This window comes from Puntigrus tetrazona, chromosome 12 (assembly GCF_018831695.1).
Source record: "Puntigrus tetrazona isolate hp1 chromosome 12, ASM1883169v1, whole genome shotgun sequence".
NCBI classification, from domain to species: domain Eukaryota; kingdom Metazoa; phylum Chordata; class Actinopteri; order Cypriniformes; family Cyprinidae; genus Puntigrus; species Puntigrus tetrazona.
In genome coordinates, this window is record NC_056710.1 from 15,264,334 (window position 1) to 15,291,999 (window position 27,666).

Sequence of the window (27,666 nt, forward strand, 5' to 3'; positions counted from 1 at the left end):
AAAAATTCTCAAAGAATTATTGAGAGGCCCAAAAGCGGCACAGAAAGATTTCCAGAAGCATGCGGTGGCCGTAGCTTGAGTAAACTGAGGCCAAATCAAAGCATTTATGGCGTAATATATTATATTTAGAATAAACTTTCATCAAGCAAACCCTAAATGATCCGTTAGTTTTACTGAAACCCAAAACCGCCCCAATCACTCCCCACTGCCACACAGGAATGAGGTGCCTTCTTTCTCCACGCGGACCCCCCCTACCAAGACTGTATATCAAAAAATCAGTCAAGTGTCGGCATTCGCACATAACCATGTCTCAAAAAAGGATTTTAATTGGAGGAACTCAGCAGGAGCCGACACAGGAGCCCTTTCTGTGCAGGTCACATGTAACAGGCCCCGCCATTGACCGGACCCTACAGCCCCTGTGGCTGATATATAGCGGGCTTGTATAAGGATGGCTGTGCGTAACTTTGAGAGGAGAGGCTACATAGATCAGCCCATCAGCGCAACTCTTGTCACCCTCCTTTTTTTACGAGTCTGAGGGTTTTTTTTCCTGTGTAAAGATTTATGACGTTTTTTTTTTCTCTGCTATTTCATGGCTGTTTGAGTGGGGTTAGTTAAGCCCAATTCAACATGAAGACCTGATTGAGATGTACTAACAGACGCTACTGTAGTTGGCAGTCATGGGGGGAGGGATAGGTCGGGTACAGCAAAAGATGTAAGGAGAGGCAGAGGAATGTTTCAGGCCTGTAAAATAGCCGCCTGTCAAGCTGAGACGCTTGCCATGTTTGGGTGGAGAGCAGCTTTTAATGGGGAAAGACAATTTGGCGCTCTTTCTGAAAGACTGACTTTCTGTGAGTGCTTCACAGGCATCCAGCGTCTGTACACATGTGGTCAGACAACTGATAAATGGACAGGACAACTAATCTGAAAGGAAAACATTCTCACTTTAATTACCCCCTATCTTTAAGCTGTGTGAAAACTGAAATTATAGCTGTCAGGCCAAGTAAATACTGAATGCACAGCTTTTCCCTTCACAATTGGCATCTTGTGTGTTGAGTGTGTGTGTGTGTGAGAGGGAGATTCATCCAAAGCCATAATAGCAGTATCTGTAACATACAAAGATTTAGCCGTTCTAATGGTGTAAATGTCAGTCTGACACTTTTACTGTCCACATGCACATGCCAAGGAGCTGCGCTATGCCTGCGCATGTGTTACTGCGGGAAAAAATCCCAACAACGTTGCTGACCCCCACGCAGTGACGTGTCAGCATGTCTGAGGCCATGTTCTGCTTATTTAACTAGAAATATCCATGAAACAATGAACACTGTTTTCAAGCACCAGTTAATATTCTGTGTCATTTCCCAAATGTTCTCCCTAAAGCGAGGCTGTAACCACCATATACACTGGGTATATACACATATACACATTTTAAATAGTGTACGATTAATATGAGTTCTTTAATGAAGAACTCTTAAACTTTAAACCTCAATCTTAAAACGGGCAAAATCTATCTATCTATCTATCTATCTATCTATCTATCTATCTACAACACAAACTTGGATATGCAGAAAGTCTAAAGGTTTTTTTCCTAAATTGTTTTTCTTATTTTTTTTTATCACTGAGCCTGCTGTATTTAAAACATGTCACCATAAATTAGAAATAGATTTGAAACTCATGATCATTCAATGAAGAAATTATTTGATTTAGTAAATCTTATTAAAACAGGTGACACTGGAATGAACAAACACCGACAGGACTGTTTAGAATACTTAAGTAATCGATTAGTGGCACAGGATAAGGTATGCGTTTCTTTTATTGAATTCGGCCCTTAGTTTCAACCAGGCTCCCATTATAAATAGGTCCGACCTCTGGTTGAACGGTTGATTGAGGCATTGCACAAAAAACATCTTTTGTTCCTTTTATTCACAATTATCAACATAATGGCCGTTATCTGCAGCCTTTAGCGATGCTGATGGTTAATAGAGAGGGCTTTAATAGATTTTAGGAGGACAAAGGTAGGCAATGTTTAGCTGCACATGTCAGTCTTTTTGTGTGTAGGGAGAGTCTGCATTAAAAACCTCATTCACAAGGCTGGTTGATGTGTAATTAAATGTGATTACTGCCGCAGTCTGTGTGTGTCCTTTCTGAGGTCACTTGCACACACACACAAGCGCTGCAACACTCCGTCGCCAGGTTTCATCCCCCTTCCTTGGCTTCCCGAGGAGCCTGTGACTTTGGTGGCTGATGGGAAATTTTGTGCATGCCTGAGCTTACAAAGGCACTCTTTCAGCCGCATGCATGCTTGACCTCTCGCAGTTCATCGCCCTACTTTGTGCTCCGGTGACCTCGCGCTGACCAGGGGTTTCCCCTGGAGGTCAGCGGTTCAATCGGGTGCCTGTGTCTAATTTCTTCCTGGCTACAGAATCTCTCCCCCCCGCCACCAAATCTGCCCAGCAATCTGCCCACTGTCTCCCCTTCTGCTGCTCGGGCCTAATTCCAATCTTCAGGGATTAGGTGTGGAGTGACAAGACCCTCCGGCCAATGGGCTGACTTGTCAGTTAGGTTCGAAGGCCAGTTGCGCACAATAGCCAGACTTTTCCTGTCTCCTACCTAAAACCAGCCCCCCTAAAACAACACACTAAAATCCCCTCCCAGGAGAGCGCATGCCTGACTGGGGCACGCTGGTCCCAACCTCTCTCCTCCAAGCACACCAGTAACAGAACAGAAGCCTCTGTTACCCGGATTCCGCGGGGCTCCTGTTGCAGATCAACATCCCTTGTTCCTGCTTCCCTTTCCTGCTCAAATCTCTGTCCAAATGAAACAACACCGTGTTTTCGTCTGTGTAGGTGCTGTTGACAGACCGAACCATTGATACGATCTCTGCATGCATAAATTCTTCACCGTGTGTCAAAGTAAAGCATTGCAGGACTCAGAAGATACTGCAGGCGCTAGTTACTTTGAAAACAAAACGAACAAACCGCCAACTTTCAAGTTAAGCTATATTTGTCAAACGAAAGTGAACCTGACTAACCGTGACAGGCTGTGGGCAGCGTGCAGTTCCACTCCTGACCGCTGGAGGCAGCAGAGCGCTCCAGTGTCTTCGCTAACGCCACATTGGCAGCGCTGCGCGTACTTCCTGGTTACAGACTGAGGAAACAAGGAAATTTTCGTATAATTTAGTAAAATTCTTTTTAAGCATTTGTTGAATCTCCTGTAACTTAATACGGACGGCGCAAATATAACAGGAAGTTTATTTGTGATCGTTTTAAAACAGTCATGATCCGATGGTCACTTAGAAATGAATGACTGATGGGAAAAAGTGTGGACGTGGTATGTAAACAAACTTTTTTTATAACCTCCTCAGTCTTGATATGAGAAACTTTATAGACGGACAATGTTTACTTATGAGAAGTGATAATTGTTGTATCGAATAGCACGTTAAATTGGCTAAATTAAGAGCTGTATACGATAATTAGTATTTCTGGTGTGTATACTGTGTGCGTATGTGTTGTCACATGCATATTGATATTACTCTGATAAATTAAATGTTTGCTTTCAAGAGTGGTTGAAAGCACAGCATATTTTCTGTGCATGCAAACGCATGCTGCCATTTCTGATTATATTTTAAACTAAGCCCCTTAATAAGCATCATCCCACTCTTTACCAATCAATTTGTTCTATGAGTTGTGTAAAAGTACTCAAAAGTGCCCCTGACAACACAACTGTTGCCATATGGCAGGAAAACCTAAAACACATTTAACAGCTACACTGAATGTTTGTAATCAGCGCAGCAATTACAGATATGTCTGTTTTAATGTTTAAAGGGAATCAGGTTAGTTGAACATGTCTGCAGACCAACAATAGATAAACACGTTCAATTCGTTCCAGATGTCATTCTGCAATGAATTGCTTTCTTTAGCATGAAAGGAAATCTTCTAGGCCTTCTATCTATCTAAATCTAGCATCTTCTGTATGTTTCATTTCACAGTCTGTTTGATATAGCGTTTACTAGAATAAAACATATTGATTACATGGATACATAGATCTTTGATTTTTATTCATTACAGAAGCTGTTTGCATGTTGTAAAGCATACAAAATGAATAAATAAGCAATTAAATTGTGTATTAGTTGCTGTTAATTGCCTTTATTGTAACATTTAAAAAACAAAAAAGGTGTCATTCAGTAGAGTTGAATATGTTGCTGGTGTATTTGTTTTCTCCACAGAATGTCGTAGCGGCCAGTTGAAGGACAGCTGCATCAAGCCACTTATCTCAATTAAACCATAGGCCATTGTGGAAGCACCACACATACCTGTCTGGACATTAGAGATCGCAGCTGTCTGAGAGCCAAAATGACTGTGTCAAACTGGGGTCTGATCATGAACGTTGTAAACAGCATTGTGGGTGTGAGTGTCTTGACGATGCCCTTCTGCTTCAAACAGGTAAACACATGGTTAGAGCTTATGGGAACGTGTGCTGTGTTGTTTTGTATGCTTAAAGGAGGATTCCATCTGTTGAAATCTGCAATATGGACTTGGAGCGGACGCAACTTTCTGGTTAATAATCTGTTAGCTGAGCGAACGCAGTAAATTTAAAATTGATAAGATGCCATTTTAGTTTGTCCAAGAATCAGTAAAACATGTAACCTTTACTGGGCCTGGAATTTAAGTATATATGACAATGTGTTTGTCTCTTCTTTGTAATAGTTATTTTTTTTCTTTCCATTTTTTTTTTTTTGTGCAGTGTGGAATCGTGTTGGGCACGCTGTTGTTGTTCTTCTGTTCGTGGATGACCCACCAATCCTGCATGTTTCTGGTCCACTCGGCCAGTAACACAAAACGCAGGACATACGCTGGACTAGGTGAGACTGACTGAAAGCAACAGGCAGACTTGGCTTCTTCAATTTTCTGATAATGTTTAAAGCATCCTTAATGTGAATTACAGTGATGTAATATTTTACAGAAAATTGTATTATATTTTTAATTAAAGTAGGTAACCGGATTGCAACATCTGTGTTTTCTCATTACAAATAAAGCAAGATAAAACAGAACTCACGGCTAACACAGACTAAAAATTGTATTTTTTTTTTTTTTAGATTAGAGTATTAAAATTCTAATCAAGATGAAAATGTGCAACCTATTTTGTGAATATTATAAAAAAAAGACAATTTCACAAGAAGCCTTTTTTTTTTTCTCTCTCTCTCTTCCCAGCTTTTCATGCTTATGGAAAACCGGGAAAGGCACTTGTGGAATTAAGGTAAGATGGCTTTGTAGAGATTCATCTTCAACCTCATGAAGGAAATAGGCTCTTTTTCATTGTATTTTCTACTTATATTCTCTCCTTTCTTTTCAGCATGATTGGCCTCATGTTGGGGACGTGTATTGCTTTCTATGTTGTCATCGCCGATCTGGGTTCCAACTTCTTTGCTCAGCTGCTTGGGCTGGAGGTAAGAAATAAGATTTTATGTTGTCATATGACTAAAGTTATGTTAACTCCTGTTAACACCTTTTTTTCAAATCAGTTAATGATAAGCAATTCCCAGAACTGATCATTGCCCTTGTTCATTAACCTCCTGAAATGATAAAATCAAAGGCCTCTATCTTGAAAAAAAGTGCTGGGCTTTGTCTCATGTAGGCATGAAAAACACTTCATAGACTTTTTATGACTTTAGTGTAGATTAGATCACAGTTTCGGTGTGAAAATTAATTTTTTATCACACCTGTCAGTGACAGATGAGAATTTTTTCCTTGCTGTAAATATTTCTTACTGGCCACGAACCACCATATTTTCATTGTGTTATGGGCAGCATCTTATTGTTCAACATAAATTGTTTCTAAAAAATGTGATAAATAAATAAGCAGTTAATACATTTTTACTGAACATTAAATGATGACCAATGCTTTCTGTGTCGTTTTAGCCGTGTTAATGTTTGTAGATGTGTGTGTGTGTGTATATGGTCCTCAAATGGCCAATATCTGCTTTTTCTTTTGCTCCCTCAGGTGACGCGTAGCTTCCGTATCGTGTTACTGATCGCTGTGTCGCTGTTCATTGTGCTGCCACTCAGCTTGCAAAGAAACATGATGTCATCAATCCAGTCGTTTTCAGCCATGGCGCTCATCTTCTACACACTCTTCATGTTCACGGTGAGTCGTTCCCCTTTCCACAGATCTAAACTCCAACCCTTAAAAATGTAATATCAGAATCTATCAACACACTCTCAATTAGGTGCAAGCAGGTGTAGGAATCTATGACATATAGTCACTATTTTTGCCATTTGTATGAAAAAGTAATTTGATCTTTTAGCATTTTGAGTATATTTTGATATAAAATGTTTTGTAAAGCTAAAGAGTGCACTTAAACACGACTTTCAAACACTTCAGATTGCAGCTGTTCGTTATGGTTGCTTTAAGGTCATGTTTTTCACTTTCATTTCAAGTCACTTCAGTGATGCAGTGTATTAAGTATGTATGGAATTCATTTCATAGCATTTAAAAAAAAAATTGTGGTCCCTTTTGAAGAGTGTAATGTGGCAATTGCCTGTTTTTTTGTGAATGCATTGTGAGTATGCATCTCCATGGCAGCAGATTTTCAACCTGTAAAAGCGTAAAAGTATAGAAAGTTCTGAAAGAACTGAAGAGAACCCTTCCAAAACATTCCAAAACCCTTATACTGAGTTAGTGTTGTACGCAGAGCTTTTAAATCAAGATTGTACTTAAATTCAAGACTTTTTTTTATTTGTCCAGGTTTTCATTTTTTTTCCATTTAATCTGCAAAAATCTTTAAGATATTGAAATGTATGAAACAAAGAATGAAGACTGACACTAATCATACAGACAAGTGTTTCATTGCAGCAAAAAACTGGAAAGTCTCAAACATTCTCAAATCTAGAGAACACCATCTTCTTGAAGATTTCCCTGAAACTTTTCTGCCGATAACATTAGTAATTAAATTATAACAAAAAAAAAATTATTTGTACTTGTAGTCCAGATCTCTGAACTAAATATCTTATATTTCCAGCATCATTGACATTAAAGACATTGTTTGTTTTTTTAGTGCGATAAATGCACAGAGTGTGCAACCTATACAGTTTGTATACCTTATTTCTAGCTCAATGGGGCGTTTTTTTCCCAACCCATTTCTTAGTTTAGCATTTTACCATCTAATTATGTTTTCCCTCTGCCCCCATCTGAACCGCTGCCCCGCCCCCATTCCTGATGCTGACTTCCGACTGACCATCTGATGCTCTGACTTGGTGGCCTATAGATAGTGTTGTCCTCTCTGCGTTACGGAATAATCAGTGGCTCCTGGGTGGAGCAAGTACATCTGTGGCGCTTCAAGGGTGTCATACAGTGTCTGCCAATTATCGCCACCACCTTCTGCTGCCACCCGTAAGTAATCCGCCCCAAAGAACGGACCATACCACTGCCATGGATTCAACTACATTACCCAAAATCCCCTTCCTCCTCTGTCCACCTTCATTCAATCCAAAGCTCTGTTTGTCGGTGCCATCCGGTTCAGGGTTTTTTGTGTGTGTGAGTGTGTGAGGTTAGTGCCATGGTGGCAGAATTTATGTGTTGTGTGTCATCAGAGTTGCCGTGACTCTTTGGTGTTACCCAGAGTCCTCTCATATACTCCTGCTGGAAAAAAACCCCTAAAACTGAGTAAGCAGATCTAATAGGGTTGGTGATTCTGATGGTTACACGGGCTGGTGCTGTTGATTTTGAAGGGGAAGTGGCAAATGTTTTCTGCAAGCGTGTGCAGCAATTATATTTTACCCTTCTAGATTTTCTTGCATGCAACAGGGAAGTTTTGCTGTCCAGTAGAGATGAACTGGCATTGTAATTATGTGTGGAAGCGGATCAGTATGATTTGTTTTTCTCAGTTGATTTTATCCTCTTGAAGGTGTAGTTCGCCCAAAAATGAAAATTTTATCATAATTTACTCACTGTAATGTTGTTCTAAACCCATATGGCTTTCAAAACAGGCAGTAATGAACTTTTAGTGTTTTTATGCATGAAGTTATCATATATAGTACCAATCAAAGATCTTCTATAAATGCCTTTATTCTGCTAATAATCATTAAATTGATTAATAGTGACAGAAACCGCTTATAGAGCAGCTCTATTTATTTATTTTTTTATAAACTATCTATTAATCAAATAATCCTGAAAAAAATATGCAAATTATGCAAAAATATTAAAGCCCCATTTTTCAGCAATGGTAATACGAAATACTAATTAGAGAACTGAATCAACATATTATAATTTGTTTTGAAGGATCATGTGAGACTGAAGTAAATGGCTTCTGAAAATTCAGATTTGTCATCACAGGAATAAATTACATTTCAAAATATTCAAATTTTAAATTGTCATAATATTTTCTAATATGATTTCTTTTATTGTTTTTTTTTCATCAAATAAATACAGCTTTGGTGAGCATAAGAGAATGTCTTGCCAATTTAAAAGCTTTTGAATGGTAGTATGTTAAAGTTTTATGATACTTTGATATCGTTGTCTTTTTATCTGCGCATTTGAAAAGAGTGACCAGCACATTGCCCATAATGTGCTACATAAATAACGTCATTCACTTTTGTAATGATATGAAGGTGAGTAAAAGATGACAGCATTTTAATTTTAGGTTGAACTATCCCTTTAAAAAGATTCCGGGATCTCCATGCACTCTTCATTGTCAGTCTAAGGGTCTTATCACAGCATCATCACTGCCCCTCTCGTCGTCCTCTTCCTCCCTCTGCCCTTTCTTTATGGGACGATCTGTAACCCTCCTGCTCTCCCCTCCACCACAGATGGTGCTCTCCTCCTTCAAACATGGCCTCCTCACTGGCCAATGGCTGAACAAGGTCATTTATGTTCGGTGGGACGGCGTCTTTCGCTGCATCCCTATCTGTGGCATGGCATTTGCCTGTCAGTCGTAAGTACTCCGCAATTCTTGCACCGCCTCTCTCCTCCTTTCTGTCGCCTGAATAAGGCCAGTTAGGCTTAATGTAGGGCTCCATTTTCATGGTGCAAAAGGACATCATGGTATTTTGTGAATTTAAGAGCCAATGCATCTTATACAAGTGTGTTTGCTCTGAGAAAATGGACCCTTGTTGGTATACCGATACATTCTGAAGGTGCTCAGCTTATGCCATAACTATATTCTTTATTCACTTGAGTGTGGCACTAACCTGCGTGTAATGTCTAACTTTTTGCCTTCCGTGTACACTGTTTTTATCCTATTCTTACACTAACTCCTTTCCTTAAACGCATAGTTAATCCAAAAAAGAAAAATCTGTGATCATTTAATTAGTCATGTCATTCTAAACCATACGACATTCTTTCTTTCGTGGAGGAAAAGATTGGCTTTAAGGTTTTGTTCACTGTATTACTTCTGCCATAGCTTTAATATCTCTATTATATATCTGCATATTGAAAACTTGCTATGTTAAAATGTGTCAAAAGAAAGTCCAGGTTTGGAATGACAGGTGAGTGAATAATGACAAAAACAAAATTCTTTTATGAGTGAACTATTCCCACCCATTCTTTCCCTTTTTAACGTGTTTGAATAGCTTGGGATTTCTCAGCAATAATAGACTGACCCACAAGGTCATCTTGATTTTATTTCATCAGTTGGCAGCTTGTCAGGTCTGCGTACAGTTGAAATATTAGTGCATTCTCATACAAGTATTAATGATTCATAAACAAGGAACGATGAGTTTTTGCAGCTTATCACAGTTGATCTATTAAGAGCTCACCGTGACCGGATCTTCCCCTGATGAATTCAACCACTGTGCACTGTGTATTATTTGTATTATGTTGAAACTCTGATATGTTGTGGGAGTACCATAGACTTACGTTGAGCTCATAGTTAACATTGTTAGAGGTCTTTGATACTGCTGGGAGACGTTTGTTCTGTGTTTATCCACTTTGAAAAGAATACACTTCTTTTTTTTTTTTTTCTTCATATTGACATTTTATGTGTCGTTTCTTTCTTTTTGCGTTAGCTCAAATATACTAACCATGCAAGGGACTGGTAATCTGAGTGTTTACCTGTTTATGTAATCTCAATCTTGGTCATGGAGAGTCATTGACTCACTTCTTTCTGTTTCGTATCTTTCACAACATTTGTGCCATTCAGCCACGATTCCACTCTTTCAGTTTTGCATGGCGCTTTAGCTGTTTGATAATGTGGTGATTTGAGTTAAAGGAACATTTCTGATTATCATAAATGTTCATAAAATATTCTCAGAAAAAAATAACATTTTTGGCAAAAGTGTCTTTTATCCATACAGTTCTCTCAGAAGAATAGACATTGAAGGTTCCTTCCTTCTTATTCGTAACATGGTGCTTGTGCTTGTCTGGATATTAATGTGTTTGGAAGTCAATAGAATTGAGGTGTCTGAGTGTGTAGATGCCAGCACAGATGTGTGTTTGAGAGTGTGGGTGTTGGGGTGGAGGAGGTGTCAGTGTTGGATTCTAGTGTGGATGAGGTAATGCAGCTCTTGAAGCTTACTGTAACTCCCCCTTTACACACACACACACACACACACGCGCACGCACACAAGCTCTCTTTCTCTGAAGGGTGATGAGTGATATTTGGCTGTGGCTTCTTGGCCAGCATTGACATACAATGCCACTTACACCCGATCATTAGAAGAGCGAGACGGCGCGACATGACCTCTGATCCGACCACAAACAGTTCCTGTCAGCGCCTACGTTTACCCATCCATTTACATTTATTACTTTAGTACATTTAGTACAATCTCTCTCTGATGCCAAATTGAATATTTAGAGAAAGGTTGACCTGCTTGCTCTTTTGACTGAGAGAACAGGAACTGTTCATTGAAGAGCGGCACTGGCGCCCTTATACAGCTCCTGCTTAATGTGTAAATTCCACTGTAATGTGTAAACACTATAATGGTGTTATTCCTATCGTAAAATTGTCATGTCAGCTTACACAGCATCAAGTCACAGGTTCACAGCTTTAGGTGTTATGACGGGATCATTTTAGCGGTATTACAAAATAATTATTGTGTCAACACTTGGTAGAGGTGTAGAGAAAGTGCGATGGGACTGTAGCATCACTGATCTTCACCTTCCACAATACGCTGTAATTTCATTAGGAATAGGTTTTTGGTGTCTTTTTTTTTTCTCCATTCATTAGGAATGACTATTCTGTGGTCCTTTTTTCAGTGTCATGGCACTGAAATCTATATAATTAATGTTTTCTGAATTCCATGTTGTATACATGTCATGGCTGTAAAAGCTTTTCGTCGCCGCTTATTTCTCTCTCAGATTTAAAAAAAGATGAAAGGTATTGTCATAAAGCTTTTGGAAGGACTTGAAAAACGTAAATTATATTGCCGATTTGTAGTTTGTGAGGGAAATATCGAGGCAAGTGCAATTTGATTTTAGACTGGTTCTGGGTAAACAGTGGCTCGATAAATTACTTGTTTTTGTTAATTGTACATGAAAATCGATCATTTTGTGACAAATGGTGTCAGTAAATAAGCGTTTTGTAAGAAAAAGACAATTGGCGTTTCATTAAGCTGAATTCTACATTGTCACATTAAGTTCATAAACATTTTTGTTTTTCTGGAGACAATTGTAAAGATTTGTGCTATATAGTATACAAATAAATAGCGAAAATTCTGTCAATATGCTCTACTGTTCAGATCAAATATTTCCCCAAAACACAGTATGAATATACTTTATTAATTTATTGGAAAATTTATTGGAATTTTTGGAAGCCATTATTTCAGTATTTGGTGTCTCATGATCCTTCAGAAATAATTTTAATATACTGATTTTAGTGCACATTACCATCATTGTTGAAAAACAGTTGTACCGCTACATATCTTTGGGAACCATGATAGTTTTTTTTTTTTCCTCTGATGTATAGAAAGAAAGAAAGTATTTAAGTATTTTGTAACGTTATAAATGTCTGTCACTTTTAAACAATTTAATGCATCCTTGTGAATAAAAGTATTAGTCTCTTAAAAAAAAATTTACTGACGCTGAACTTTGAATGGTAGTCAGTGGGAGATTTTCAAACCTTTTGAATGTAAAATGAATGCTTGAGGAGCATCAAAACTGTACTGTGTTTTAATAAATAAGTAAAAGATGAAATATAAATACACGGAAAATGTAGAACATAGACCTCTCTCTCTCTCTCTCCTCTCTCTCTCTCTCTCTCTCTCTCTCTCTCTCCTCTCCCACTGCTCTGGTTTTTATTGCGAGTGAGTTCCAGCTATGAGACAGACTGGCCTTTGGTGTGAGATCAGGCGTTGGCTTAAAAAGCCCAGAACGTGGTACTGTATATCCTAATAAAAGCAGGAATGGGCTCCGACTGTGTCTACGAGAGCTGTGAGTGGGTTGAGAGCAAGAGAGCCCGAACAAAAGCCCATACTGCCAGGAAATTTTATAACATGCTAAAGTCTGACTAGCACTTGTCGCTAATATATAGCCGTTGTAAATTCCCCATTTAATGTTTTGCTGGCGTCTGGTTTTATTGGTTGTCCTGATGACAGACATAGATTTTTTTTTCTGTTCTTTTTGTAGCTGTTTTTTGTTTCTCAGTGATACTGAACCCTTTATCAGTGCTTGTTTCATCCAATTCGACTCTCCCTCCTTCCCACCCTCCCTCCATTTTGTCTTTTGTGTGTCCGAAATGAGTGATGGCTTTCCTATATTAAATTCCTGCTTCTCTTGCTTTCTTGCATGTTTATGTCTCTGGAGCTCAAACGCACAGTTCAGTATGCTAAATAATGATTATACTGTGACTGGTCAGTTTGAGTTAACCCATAAATAAGCATTTATGTGAATTCACATAATGTTATATTTGTTGCATTTTGTCATAACGTCACCATAAATCTGACATTGCACAAATTGTGTGTCTGTTATAATAATGCTTTGGGTTTAATGTTAGTCTGTAGACTTTATCTGTGACATGCTGTCGATTATAATATGTTGTTTCTTAGTTTGTAAAAACAGAGAAAAATCATGTTTACTTTAAAGATATTGGATCATCCAATTAAAATGGTTAGACCTTGTGACATGATACAAACAAGGACACAAGAAATGAACTATTTACAAAATTTAACATTCACCCAATACAACCAAATGTACCGTAGACCCTCTGTTAAATGATGATTTAGTCTTATTTACAGCTCAAATGACAAGATTTTTTGAAAGCACTTCATGTATAGATGTAGTAATCAACCGTATGTCATAGTTTGAAGTTATTGAACTACTTTAATGTATGCGTCTTGAACCTGATGTATGTAAAAAGTTTTTTTCTTCCATAGGCAAGTATTGCCCACTTACGACAGTCTGGATGAGCCCTCAGTGAAGAGAATGAGCACAATATTCACCTCCTCGCTCAACGTGGTCACAACCTTCTACATCACAGTAAGTGTGTGAGACCGTTCATTAAGCGCTAACTGATGATCAGCAGCTTCAACAATAACCATTCCATTTATTATTCTGTCACAGGTGTGATCTTAAAGCTTAAAATCCGGCCAGTCTGACCACCTCTTCTGCTTTTTAATATGCTGACAAATGAGATGTGGTCTTTCATAATTCTATAAATAAATAAAAACTGCTTACGCTTTGGATAGTCATGTCACATGACGATGAAATTGTATATATCAAATAAATCTATGAAAATATATTACTTTAAAGTCAAATGTTTTTTAGAAAAAAAAAGAAATTAATATCTTTTTCAGACAAGATGTATTAATTCGATTAACAGTAACATTTACAACATTACAGTAAGACCTTTTATAATATTACAAAAGATTAAATAAATGAATGCTCTTAAACTTCATCAAAGAATACTGAAAAATGTTTAAACAAAATATGCTTTTTTTAAATGTTTCTTCAGGACTAGATCAACATATTATTTGTTTGAGAATCATGTGACTCTAAAGACATCGCAAGAATAAATTACACTTTAAAATATAATACGTCATTGATACTACTGTATTTATGATGTAATAAATGCCACCTTGGTGAGAATAGTAGTTATTTCCTAACTACTATTCTCACTACTATACATAAAACATGTCAAATTCAACCCCAAACATTTAATTCAAGTGGGGTTTTTTTTCTTTTTTTTATAGAAACTGTAACAAAATTCTTTTAGCTTCTCTGTCCTTATTGGCTCCTGGGAGCATGTGTCTCAGACATGGTAAAGAAGTGAGGATTCAAGGATGGTAGAGCTGCTGTCTGCTCACGTTCTTACTCTTAGATCCATATCCGGCCCCACAGGTGATCGCCCTTCCCCTGTTGTGGGTGGTGGGCGCACACTGATACCCTGGAATGTCTTCCCGATTCCCTTTCGAAGGAACAGAGAGAACTCAGACGATGGGGTCAGACTTGCTGGCACGTTCTTCTGTGACCCACGTGCACTGACACGCTCCATCAACATCAAATGCCGTGTCTCTTTTATTCCTTCATAAATATTTTCAGGGCCACTTTGTGTGGAATGTGTTTTAAGACATCGTCAGAATGTTTCTGGTCCCCGTTCTCTTCTCTGAAAGGGGGAGTATAAACGTTACCTTGAGAGATAATATGGCTCGTGATTTTTTTCCGTAGTGTTCTTTGTATTCTACTTTTATATTTCATCATCTTTTTGCTTTTTTGCTCTTTGAACAAAAGCTGAATTGAATCAGGGGAGGGTTGTAGAATAGAATAGAGAGGGAGTTTTGTGGCGGGCTCAAGGACTTCTGCCTGGTGTTGCTACTGAAGGGAACCTTTTCCTCTGCGGATAGATCAAGGCCAGCAAGGTCGGAGAGGGAAGGCACTGCTTTGTTTCTCTGTAGAGAGGGCCTTCGGGGGGCTGACAGGCTTTAAAGACCTTTTGAAAAGCAGCTTGCTATTTTTCATCACATAAAAACAATATCGTTGCACAGTCAGGAGGTGTTGTGAGGTCATCAAAGAGACAAGGAAAGAGACATGGATCTCTGTTGGGCTGCTTCTGTACAATGCCATAAGAAGTATTAGTCCTGATCATTTCAAGCAGGATCAAGTGACCCTGTATGAAATTATTTGTTTGCTTGGACGTACCACATATTGAAGGGAAAAGTCAATGTAACATATTCTTTATTTAGTTTGCATCCAAACAAACATTAAAACTTAGTTGTGGTCAAACTTTCAAATTGAAAGACTTCAGTGAATATATTTAAACAATGCCCAAATTCAATATATATATATATTATATATATATTTTTATGATTTTAATTGAACATAAAAACACTATAGCAACTTTTCATGATCCAATAGATAAAATCAAGTCTGGATTATGTACTATTTAGGTTTTGGAAATTACTTGCATTGCAAAAGTTATGAATTCTGTTTCATTTTGTTTAGTTTGTTGAGTGTTATGCAGATTTATATTTATAAAGACTCAAAGACTTAAATGCATAACTGTACTTTGTACTGTGTTCCTCCAGGTGGGGTTCTTCGGTTATGTGAGCTTCACAGATAACATTGCCGGGAATGTACTGATGAACTTTCCATCTAACTTGGTAACGGAAATGATCCGCGTGGGCTTCATGATGTCTGTGGCTGTGGGCTTTCCCATGATGATCTTGCCCTGCAGACAGGCTATCAACACCATGCTATTCGAGCAGCAGGTAACAATTTCACAAAGACAGACATTTTCAAACTTTTTGGTGCCATGGACCCCTAAATATAATGTTTCCCGTACGACTGACCCCTTTCTTGCGTTAATGCATTATAAATACAGTATTTCTTTTATATATTATATATATATATATATATATATATATATATATATATATATATATATATATATATATATATATATATATATATATATATATATATATATTATATATTATATATATACATATTTACACACTTTTATTATTTATTTATTTATAATAAAAAAAAAAAAAAAAATCATGATTTATTTCACTATGCTTAGACTAAACCTCTTTGTTGGCTCCCTTTGGGTTTCTGGAATTCAGTATGATGCTTTTCTAACCCCAGCACTTCAGTTTTTATTGCATTTACCATTTATTTTTGAGAAGCTGAGTAGTGTATCATTGGATTGAGCTTCTTTAAAGTTAAAATTGAGACAGGACTGTGAGAGGTCCCTTTAATGTGCATTGTGCCTAGTTAAAATTGGTTTTATTGGTTTATCTGGTTTCAAATTAAAACTCATTTTTAAACATGGCAAAATTCTTGGCCTATTTTTAAAATCGTATACTTGGCACCATCTGGACATTGTCTGAACAAACTCAGGTGTCTCCTCCTTCCTGATGCACATAAACCACACCAGCTGCAGAAGTATTTTGCTAAATTTAATGGACTCAATAAAGACTTCATTGAGCCTAACAGATTTACACAGGGCTGATGTCAGATCCCAAGTCTGGTCTCAGTCAGCATGCATTCGCCTGCCTTGTCTCTCAGTATGGATCCCTTGAGATCCAAAGTCTCCTTGCACCTCTCAGACATCAGTGATCCAGCCTCCACGGACAGCAGACTGCTGGGGCATGGAGAGATTCAGGAGGAAATAAAAGGGGCTGGATTGATGAGAACAGGCCCAGATCTCCTCCATAAACCAGCCAAGACATTGGCTCGCTGTCTCACCGCCGCTGCCACGCTGAATCAGCTCAAATCACGGCTGGATTCGTGGTCGGCCGAAGGGTTTTATGCTGTCGTTAAATCTGGCATTTTGACAACAGAGTGGAGGGGGGTTTATGAAGCTTGCATGCCAAACCCAATATCCTTACATGCATTTCACTTGTTCAGCCATAACAGAGGCTTGGAGAACTACATGTGTGCTTGGTATCTAGTAACAGGTTTTGTGAAAGTGCTCTGTTTGTCTCTGTTTTGCAGCAAAAAGATGGGACCTTTGCCGCAGGTGGGTACATGCCACCACTTCGCTTCAAGAGCATCACTCTATGCATTGTTTTTGGCACCATGTTGGGCGGCATCCTTATTCCTAATGGTAAGTCTGTTTGTGTTTCACTCTCCCTAAAACCCCCATGACGTCACACCCCACTTCATCTCCCCCTTTTTAAAATATCTCTCAGTCAATCACTCCTTATCCTTCCCCTCTATACCATCCATTCATTATCAGCGGAACAGGATGATAAAGATGTGTGTTTTAGGCAATGGTGGGGTGGGCCATGTTTTATTCATTCTTCATGGAGATTGGCTGTCGCTGGCTTGGGCTCCATTTGGCTCAGCGGGCCCAATTAGACTAATAGAGAAGGGAAGGTGAGACTTGCAGAGACGATTGAATGGGGGAAAGGCATAGCTCTGTCCTCCATGACGGCTCCGCTGGCCACCGGTGTGTCCTCACGGCCACAAATCCAACCATAGGGAAGCAGACACTGCAGGGCATAAATTTGAGTAAAACAATATGGCTGCTCTCAGGATGAAAAACACCCCCTGGGCCCACTGCCCAGCCTTGCAACACAAGGGCAGCGTGGAGGAAGGATGGTAGGAGGCAGATAGAAGGATGAGGGGGGGTGGCGTGTGATGGAGCGGTGTGGGGAGAAAGACTGATGGAGGATGGATGTGGTGATTCAGGAGATGAGATAGTGTAGATTGCCTGTGCTATTTTTTCCGGTTTAAACTGCCTTCTCATGCTGGGTCTGAATATAGTGCAATTTTTTCACTTGCTGTTTTATTTAGGTTAATGTCTTGGAGCAATTAGCCATCTTAGGCTACGCTTTACAGGGATTGTTAAAATAGTGTTGTATGACTGATGGTGAGTGTCAAGCGCAGCAAGTTATTGGTAAATTAGTAAAACAAGGGCAGCAAGTTATCAGTATATTAGTCAAACAAATCAGATAATATAACCTGTTCATTTAACTAAATTCAGGCTTAGATTTAATGGAAAATGTTCCCTGAGCACCATATCAGAATATCAAAATGACAGACTGAAAATTTCCCGCTTAGAAATACAGATTTGTCATCATAAGAGTCTTATGTCATTTTTTTAAATATAGAAAAAAGATATTTTCTAAATTGTAAAAATATCTCACGTTATTACAGTTTTACTTTTTTTTTAATGAAATAAAGGCTTCCTAGGTGAACAAAATAATATTATTTTAATATTATTAAAAATATTTTAAGAGTAGACACTGCAGACTAAAACCCTGTTTTTGCACCTGTCGTATCTGAGATTTTGGTTTTTCTAGTGGAAAGAAAACACATACAAAGTGTATAAAAAAAACCCCCAAAGTTTTTGTTTTATAGCACTTATTCTTTTTGTATCAATAAATTTCAATTACAGTACATATTTTTAAAACCCTCCTACACGTATCTCCACTAAATAATAATTACACACTAAACTTTACATTTTTATTCCTTATATCCTGAAGGTTTTTACAGAGGGATTCATATATATGTTTATATTTACTTTACTTGATAATCTACAACATTTTATTCCCCAAAAGTCTGTCAAAATGTATTGTATTCTGTATTCTATCTGTAAAGTATTTTCTGAATTATGGAGCAACAAAATGAGATGCCTAAAATTCTCTCTATAAAATTTATTTTTGTTTTTGTAAATATCTTTGGTTAAAGAACAGTTGTATAAAATAAATGTATGTTTGTGTGTGTGACATAGTGGAGACCATTCTTGGTCTGACTGGCGCCACCATGGGCAGTCTGATCTGCTTCATCTGCCCAGCTCTCATCTACAAGAAGATCATGAAGAACGCCTGGACTGCACAGGTACAGCACATCCGGCAGTCAATGTTTTACTCATCTGACGTATCTCTATATATACAACTTGCGTGATGATATTTTACAATATTAGTTTTTACTGCTTGTCAAATAAATGCAGCGTTGCTTAACAAAAACTGCCCCCAAAGTTTTAAATGGAAGTAAAGCTCATAAAAGCAAAAAGAGCAAAGAATCTAAAGAGAGTGCATCAATTTTGTCTGTGTTGATATCTGATGCGATCTGAAGGAAGAAGAATGCACTGGAATTGTGTGTCAGGGAGAAAAGGCAGCTGCTCCTCTCTCTTTGTAATGGAGTTTGTCATTAATTTTGATATCCTGCGAGTGCACTGACTTGCTGTGTGGAGTCATTCCCACAGTGTGTGCGCTGGCACTGTGCCTCGGGCTGTGCCCCCTCCGTCTCTCGCCCAAATTACAGATGCTTTTACTCTTACACAATAGAGTGAAAGCAACTGAGGTCTCATCTTAGATGATGTGTAACCACAATGCTGATGTCTTCCTCACCTCTTTTATATTGTGTGGTTTGGGAGCAGCCAACATACTGATGTTCACTGTTCTTCGGTGCCAACCATGCCACACTTCCATGCCCATGAGTCTCTGCCCACAGGGTTACTTCCCAAACACTGGAGTCTACCCAAATGGGTGGCGGTCCTGATATTGGGGCGAGGACCATTCCAAAAGAGCTTCTTGTCATAACGGGCGCAGCAGATGTTTGTGTTGGCATGAGCGGGTGATGCCACTCTGCCTTGTCTCATGCCAAGCAGCCTGACATGTCCAGGTCCACCGCTGCACACAGAATACCCACAGATCAGGGCAGTGGAACTGGGAGGGAGCTGCTTTAATAGGTTTCATCAACGTTTGGTGCACCATTAATGTGACTGTAGGACATTATTGTAGATTGGATGCCAGCAACACCCTTGCCAGCTCTGTATATTGAATTTAAACCACTAAAATTAAATGTGCACTGATTCTATTGGAATTTAAACAGTTTTATTATGTATGAGGGAAATTGATGCTATCGTTTATTGTTTTGAATCAAATCACAGATTTATTTAAAAAAAAAAAAAAAAAGATAAGTCAACTATGAGAGTAGTGTAACACTGGGATAGTTTAGAGAATGCACACTTCAATATCTAAGGAGAAAAAAACAAATGCATAATTTTTATTGTACTATTAGGTTTATACTGTGTATATTTATTATAAATATATGTGTACACACATATGTGTACACATATATTATATAGATGTATATATTTCTGTTTTATATTATATATAAATATATCAAATATATTAAAATACATTTCTAGAAAAAAAATTATAATTTTGGTGTAATTTAATCTGATAAATATGGTCTTATTAATATAAAAGGTAAAATGATCAGTTTATGTATTATATATGTAGAAATTAATAATATATTTTTCATAGATTTAAGTCCTCTTCTGGATAAATTGCCATATATTATTATGCTTACACATGTATTTAATATTGGTCACAAAAAAAAAAGAAAACCTACATCAAATCATTTATCTTTTACTGACATTTGTTAAATGTACACTAGTATCATATAGACTAACTTTGCTTTCTTTTATTGTAATTCCTCTCTTCATTTTTTTTTTTTTTTAAAGCTGGTTCTGTGGGTCGGTCTCGGCATCCTGCTCATCAGTACCTTCACCACGCTGTCCATTTCCTCCAACGAGCCACAGAAATTAAACCCCCCTCCGGATGTCCCTGCGAAAACTGAGGACAAGCCTCCCATCCTTGTCGCCCCCGACTTGCCTAAAGGACCAGGTACATCTATGCTTTATATTGACGAAGAGAAATTTATCAGTTGACAAATGATACAAATCAGAAAAGGAAGTTCTGAAAGGACAAGTTATAATGAGAAAAAGAAAAAGAACGGTGAAGGAGCACAAACGATGAGCTCCAGTAGCAGGCCTCTCTTTGAATCGGTGACCTGAATGATGCCCTTCAAACCTGAGCGCTCGCTGTCCCAGAGCAGCAGTGAAACGGCCGGTGGCGATTTCCCGTTATGGCTCCGGTCAGGGGAGGGAGATGGGAGGGCGTCCAAATCTGGGAGAGGGCAGAGACAACAGCGTTTTCTCCCATACAGGACAGAGGCTCATAAAAAGGCAGATACCAGGAGCGTCCCAACAACTTCATCCGCCATTACCTCTCCTTTTCTGTTCTACCACTCCTCCTTCCTCTCCCTCTCACTCCCTCCTGCTGACTGACACTGGCATTTATCATTGAGCGGACACCCACTTCCACACCTGTTTCCTGTTTACGGCGTGCTGGTGAGGGCAGCTGTGTGAAAACTCGGGGCTCAGTGAGCGAGCGAGTGGAACATGGGGCCCGCGGGCATGTAGAGGTGTGCGTTTGCAGCTGTATGCACACGCACGCTTTGCTTTTCAGGATCGTAGAGAAGTGCACCCCACCCCCTGTACTGTACGCTCTTTCTGTCTTTTCAGCTCCCATAGATAATGTTTATCAAAACCGCTGTCCTTTCTCATTTGCAATGTGTAGCTCCTTTCTGCGTATGCATAAATGCTGTCGTGCAGTAGATTATCTGTTATGGTAGTACACTACAGGCTCAGGTTAAAGGAAGGTGTGGACATTGTAAATATTCAAAGGCTGTTTTGCACAGGACGAGTGGCAAGGTTATATGGAAAGCACTGAGCATCTATCTCGCACCCTTATTAGAAATCTCCTCTACTGTTTAGCTCTGGTCTTGTTGGTCTTTCATACTCTGCTGCCCTCTACTGGTGTTTGTGTGACACTGCTGCAGCAGAAAAAAAACATGCACACTTGGCTTGGATTGAAATACAGTACAAAATATAGTACAACCATAGCTGGTTTAAAAGACTAGTATTTGAGGAAAAAATCTAAATGCTCTCAAAATGCATAAAAACGTTTTTAAATACACATCCCTAGTCTTATTTTAAATGTGTTTCCAAAGAGGCATATGTCATTGTAGTTTGTTGAAAAATATTAACGTCTTTCTGTTTCTGAAATAGCTTTACTTCTTTTAATGATGTCAGCAAACCATTTAATTTGTCAACTCTAACCACCTGTCATATACAGCATTCATAAATTTAGGGTCTTATTCAGTTTTTATTTTAAAATAGTCTTGTTATATTGCAAAAATCTTTACTGTTACTTTTGATTAATATTCTTGATTTATTTAAAAAATAATTCTTACTGACCTCAAACCTTTGAATAATAGTACACTGTCAAAGGTTTGGACACAATTGACAGAATTTGTATTTCTTATCTTGAAAAGCTTTAATTTTAAGACTTACTGACTTATTTGAATACTGTATAGCAAAATGTTTAAAATCAAATTCTGTTACTTAAAAAAATATTAGATTAGAAAACTAAAATAGCTTCTTTGTGCTGTTTTATGTTGACTTTAAATTGCACCTTTTTTCCACAGCTTACGCTGAAGACCTATGCAGCTCAATATAATTGAGCTTGATTCTCGTTTGTTTGTACAAGTAGGGTGTTTGTCAAAGTAACTTGAGTTTCACTGCAAATTATATCTGATAGGCCTTAGGCAAAAATGAAATTTTGAGACTGCCATTAAAGAGCCACATGAAGCCTGAGAGCCATGGATATGGGTATTTGGCTTTTTTTTTTGTAGATTGTGACGCATCTGATCTGTTTGTAGTGCAAGAGAATAGACTGGAACCCGATCCAGGAGAGAAGCCAGATGGGCCACCAATTGAGGTTGAACAGCCAAAAGAAAATGCAGCAGTGGATCCCCCTCAAATTAAAGTAGCTGAGCGAAAGGATTCGGAGGAAAAAGTTCAGCTGGACCGTCCTGAAGCAGGTAACACATCAATTTAGTCGTGCAATTTAGAACGTTTTGTGACATATGTGGAGTTACAGTGTTCTGGCTTTTCTTTTACAGGTGTTGCTGTCCCAGAAGGAGAAGCCCATCGCCATGAGCCGCCCATCCCTCATGACAGAGTTCGGATAGATGAGATCAAAAACCAGGAGGAACTGGAGGAAGAAAAGAAACTACCTATAGATGTAGGGGAAGAAAAGAAGCTACCTGCTGGAGAGGAGGAGGAGCTTCTTGCTGAGCAGGGGGCGGGGCAAGCACAAGAGGTGGAAACTGTAAAAGAGGAGGAGTCCGCAAAAAAAGAAGATTCAGTGAAAAGGGATGTCGATCAGGACAAGCATGCAGGTAACGAAGTGTTGGACAAGGCAAAAAATCAAGAGGATCTGAAGCAGGCCGAGCCCTTGGTGGTTCATAAAGAACTAGACAACCTGCATGAAGTGAAAGAACAGCATGATGAGAATATAGTGCCTCAAGAGATGAAGCCTGAGGAGATAGACAAAGCCCCTGAACCTCAGGGTGAGAAATGTAAGTGATTGTATTAGGATCTACTTAGCAACTCTGTCAACCACTTAGATCTTCAGAAAATGTTAACATCTAGTTTCTGTTTAGCGTACATGACTGATAAACTCTAAGTGGCTTGTAAACAACTTCTTTGACCTTTTGTTTTTATTCATATTGTGTTGATATGACGTGGCACATCATAAGGTCCAAGCATCTGACCTTTTCCACTTTGTAATGATTTGTTCATTCTTTGCTTCCTGCAGCAAAAGAGAAGGTTCTGGTGCAGGAGCACAAGGAACAGAAGGTTCCAGATGGAAAGGATGTCAGGGCAGACAAGGATGGAGATGGGGACAAGATGGAAGGTGAGTGACATCCATCAGAACAATGTCCAAAATCTATAGGAAATGTGGTTTAAAATAAAAAAAAATTCTGTTCAGTGATGTTTGAGCTCACAGGTGCAATCTTTGCTTCGCTTTGCCTGGTTCTATTCTACTTCATCACTCCTAGCTGGATTGCTTTAAACTGGCTTTATTTTTATATTTTCAGTTTTCATTTTGACTTTACTTTAAATTTAATTAACTAATGTTTGTTTAATTGCCAAGCCAGCATTTCTAATCTTCATTTTTTTTAATTAATATTTGAAGGGTTTATTTGCAAAAACATACATTTATTATATGATCATGTTTTTAATGTGTTTTGTGTTGTTTTTTAGTTAGTTTTTTTTACCTAGTCAAAAAAACAACTACAGTTTAAATGAGATTAATTGGACTGCGCTATGAAAAAACATGATTTTTTTTTTTACATTATTTTTGATTTATCTATTTTCGGAAATTAACTCTTTGTTTATATTTTATTTCAGATTTATTTCAATTGGAGATCATTTATTCAATATTAATAGTATTTATTTAATTCTGTTTATTTAGTTTTAGGGAACCATAACAACACTGGTATGCAATGCATTGCAATCCTTACACTAGAAAATATAGTCATTAATATGTAAAACATACTGAGTGCTAAGTTGCCCACTTGACAGTGGATTTATTAATCAGTGTACTATCATAACTTTTATTGTTGTTCTTTTTAGCATTACTAGAATACAATGTCAAGGACGGATCTGTAGTACATATACATAATATCCTACTTTTGTTTTGTTTTTTTACACAGATGTGTCTTTTGTGCTGTACAATTTGCCATTTTTCTTTTCCGAATGCTCATTTAACTTTCTCTCAGCAAACTGGCCAACATCTGAAATGTCACATTGCATTGCTGCACTCAGATATACTGCAAAGATGCACCAAATCTTAAATCTCTGTCTCTTTCACGTGGCTTGTTTTTTATTAAGGCACTTTGGCCTCTTTCTGCTGTCTTTTTCTCTTTTGTTTCTCGATTTCTTATCTTCCTCCGCCATTCTGTTGTGCCGCGGACTCCTGCCTCCTACAGTGATTAAAAAGATTGTCGCAGGTATGGGATGATGTGTCTTATGTCTGCTGTTCTCACTCCACCCAGTCTGTCTTCTTTGCTGTTATTTTTAACAGTCATTCTCTCATGCTTCAAACCCATATAGATGTTAACAACCAATAGTCTGTTACCTCTTTTGATTTACCATTATTGTAATACTGTGCTATAGCTCTGGAAACATAACTTAACAGCCATCTATTAATTAAGATGCCTTCTCTTTCTCTTGTTTGATGAGGAAAGTGATTTCTTTGGTAGAATTCCATATTGATGTTGTTAGGGTTCCATATTGACTAGGAACTACATAGCAATGCCCTTCAAAGTGCATAGAAACCACTCTAGAAACCGAACAGTGACCTACAGATTACACAGAACAACATAGCAATCTCCTAGTAGATGTGTAGCAATGCCTTACTAACCACATAGAAACTTCCTACATACCGCCTAAATAAAACTTAACAATGCTCTGGAAACTTATATAACATAGCTTAACAAATAGTGGAAAGTTAAAAGGCCAAATGCAACATATTAGTTGTATGAACCTTTTTTTTTTTTTAAATTATGCTCATTAATTTGATAAACAGACAAGCTTGACCCCCGTTTATTGTACTTTTATAAGCATCCTACGATATATTCATTCTAACTTTCCTTTAACCTTTCTGCTTGGCTGGTCCTCAGAGGGTCAGTTGGACCACGCTGTGCTGCTCCAGGTAATTAAGGAGCAGCAGGAACAGCAGAAAAGGCTTCTGGACCAACAGGAAAAACTCCTGGCTGTGATTGAGGAGCAACACAAAGAGATACACCAAATTAAGGATGGAGAAGAAGAACCAAAGGCAGCCGAACCGCAGAAAAGACATGAGGAAAAACACTTAGATGTGAATGAGGAGGTCCATCAAATAAAGGAAGGAGAAGCTGAGCCAAAGGCAGCAGCAGGTAAGTAAAACGTGAATGGCTGTGAACGTGAATCTTGCATCCAGTGCAGTAATGAAACACATCATGTCTTTTTTTAGGGGAAGGTGTGGGTGAGTTGGGGAACATTGTGCAGAAGGAGTTTGAAGGGATGGACGTGGCAGTGAAGCCTAAAGTTGTCGCTGTCGCTCCAGAACAATTACAGCAGGGAGAGCTGAGTCATGTAGTTGCAGCTGCCGCAGACGCTGAAGAACGAGATGCAAAAGAGGTCGTAGTCGGTCTTCCCAATAATGCCCTTGAAGGGGTGCAAGTCGGAAGTGTTAAAGTTTTCAAGAAGGAGGCGCTGGAGCTAAATAACCAAGCAGGGCAAGACGGAGCACTACCTCCAGAGCTCGGTGCCCGAGGTGTTCCTCTTCCCCCTCGAGAACCAGAACCGGCCAAAATCAATCCTGACTCTCTTGCAGAAGAGGAAGAGAGAGTGAGGCAGAAATTGGCCCAACTGGAAGCAGAGAAGGACAGAATAGAAAAAGAAAAAATGGAAAAGGAAAGGATTGAGAAAGAGGTGCAGGCCCGTGTCGAGAAGGAGCGAAAGGAACGAGAAAGAAGAGAGGAACAGGCACGTGAGCAGGAGCTAGAACGTGTGCGGCAACAAAAGGAACAGCTAGAGAAGGAAAGGCTTGAAGCGGAGAGGTTGAAACTTGAAAGAGAGAAGATGGAGAAAGAGATCATGGAGCGTGCCGAGAAGGAGAAAAGGTTGTTGGAGCATAAGGAGCGGGTAGACCAGTTGCAGAAGGTCATCGATGCGCGACAGGGTAAGGGAAGTCTTGAGGATGAGAGTTTGAAACGAGAACGAGAGAAGACTGATAAAGAGATCATGGAGCGTGCCGAGAAAGAGAAAAGGATACTCGAGCAGAAAGAACAACTAGACAAACTACAGCAGGTCATTGACGCGAAGAAGGATGGTGATGCCCCCAAAGCAGAAGTCCTGCCAATGCCTAAACAAAAAGGAGGCAGGGACTTGAAGGAGAATATAGTTCCACCAGAAGAGCTGAAGAAAGAGGAAAAGAGGAGCAGAGAGAATGGAGGGCTGGACCTCAAGAGGAGACGCAGAGCTGTGGACCCCGCTGACCTGGATCTTCTGCAGGATGTAGGAGGCTTAGACTTACACACTGACCTAAAGGGACAGCTCTTGGCAGGATCTCTAATTCACACTCGCCAGCTTACACAGACATTTCAGAGGCAGGAGAATGAAGACTAGAGCAGGTTGTCCAGAATTACAACCCCTGGAACCCAGTGGACCTCTCAGTGGACCTCTCAGTGGACCTCTCAAAATCAAACATGATTTGGAAGTGAGAAAAATCTCTTTCCTCTTCATTTTAAACGTAGATGCCTTTATCTAAGACATAACATTCCTTTTGGGTTCATGATGACAGCGGGCACTTTGATTTGATCCTTTAGTTGTCCGCCGGGAACCCTGGATCCATAGTCTCTTATGAGCTTCCATTATTGTTTTGTGTGAGATTTTGCTGAATCTGGCGCAATAAAGGAATGTCTGGTGTAATAAACTGGGCGGGCATCACATTAAAAACGCGCTTTGATGGGCACACAGGGCATTTCAGAGAATTGTGTTTTGGACCGTCACATAGGAAAGCAGCACAAGTGTACCCCCTTGTGGCTGCTATGGTAAATTGGACAGCTGGTTCTAAAATGTAATGTCACTATTGCATACTTCCTTATTTAAGTTTTATCTTCTGTGAATGAAAAATGAAGCCAAATTAATACAAGATGCGTTTTTTAAATTCAGCTTTTATCTTCTTGCAAGAGCTTTATTTTCTCTGTTTCGTCGTGTTTTTTTCAATCTGCAATTCTGTGTAATGAAAATGGAGTGTTAGTGCTACTTTGGCCAACAGGTTCAGTGGTCCATACTGGCATGTTTTTATCTGAAACTATGGTCACTCTCTTTATTTTTCCAGTGTAAATTACTAAACGGTATTGAAAAGTGTTGTAAGCCTGGGCTGAGACTTGAATGGTGTTCAGAAAAAGCCTGATGAATTTGTCCCCTTTTTTTGTCATTTGTCAAAGGAGTGCTTTTTTCTATGCATGTCTTCAGGATCAGATTTTCCTTCTAAATGGTTAACTTGCGATAAATAATAATTTATTTAAAAGTTAACTAACAGTTATAACTAACAGTAAATCATACCAGCTGTAAGTGAATGAAATGTTTGAATCTTTTTGC

The 27,666-nt window shown here is 38.7% G+C and overlaps 1 protein-coding gene across 5 annotated transcripts in view; it reads left to right on the plus strand.

Moving 5' to 3' along the window:
- The first annotated feature begins 3,094 nt into the window (after positions 1-3,094).
- Positions 3,095-27,666, plus strand: part of slc38a10 (solute carrier family 38 member 10) — a 25,253-nt gene continuing 681 nt past the window's right edge. The window contains exons 1-18 of one of the 5 annotated variants that reach the window (XM_043253651.1): positions 3,095-3,327; positions 4,223-4,439; positions 4,741-4,858; positions 5,208-5,253; positions 5,350-5,443; positions 5,997-6,140; positions 7,261-7,385; positions 13,301-13,403; positions 15,449-15,631; positions 16,863-16,974; positions 18,607-18,713; positions 20,347-20,509; positions 22,389-22,550; positions 22,632-23,090; positions 23,330-23,428; positions 24,507-24,527; positions 25,200-25,454; positions 25,532-27,666. The exon at positions 25,532-27,666 is cut by the window's right edge and continues 681 nt beyond it. In XM_043253651.1, coding sequence (XP_043109586.1) covers positions 4,350-4,439; positions 4,741-4,858; positions 5,208-5,253; positions 5,350-5,443; positions 5,997-6,140; positions 7,261-7,385; positions 13,301-13,403; positions 15,449-15,631; positions 16,863-16,974; positions 18,607-18,713; positions 20,347-20,509; positions 22,389-22,550; positions 22,632-23,090; positions 23,330-23,428; positions 24,507-24,527; positions 25,200-25,454; positions 25,532-26,688 — 3,438 coding nt within the window. In that variant the 5' untranslated portion in view covers positions 3,095-3,327; positions 4,223-4,349 and the 3' untranslated portion in view covers positions 26,689-27,666. The other 4 variants (XM_043253650.1, XM_043253652.1, XM_043253653.1 and 1 more) reach the window with 4 other exon arrangements.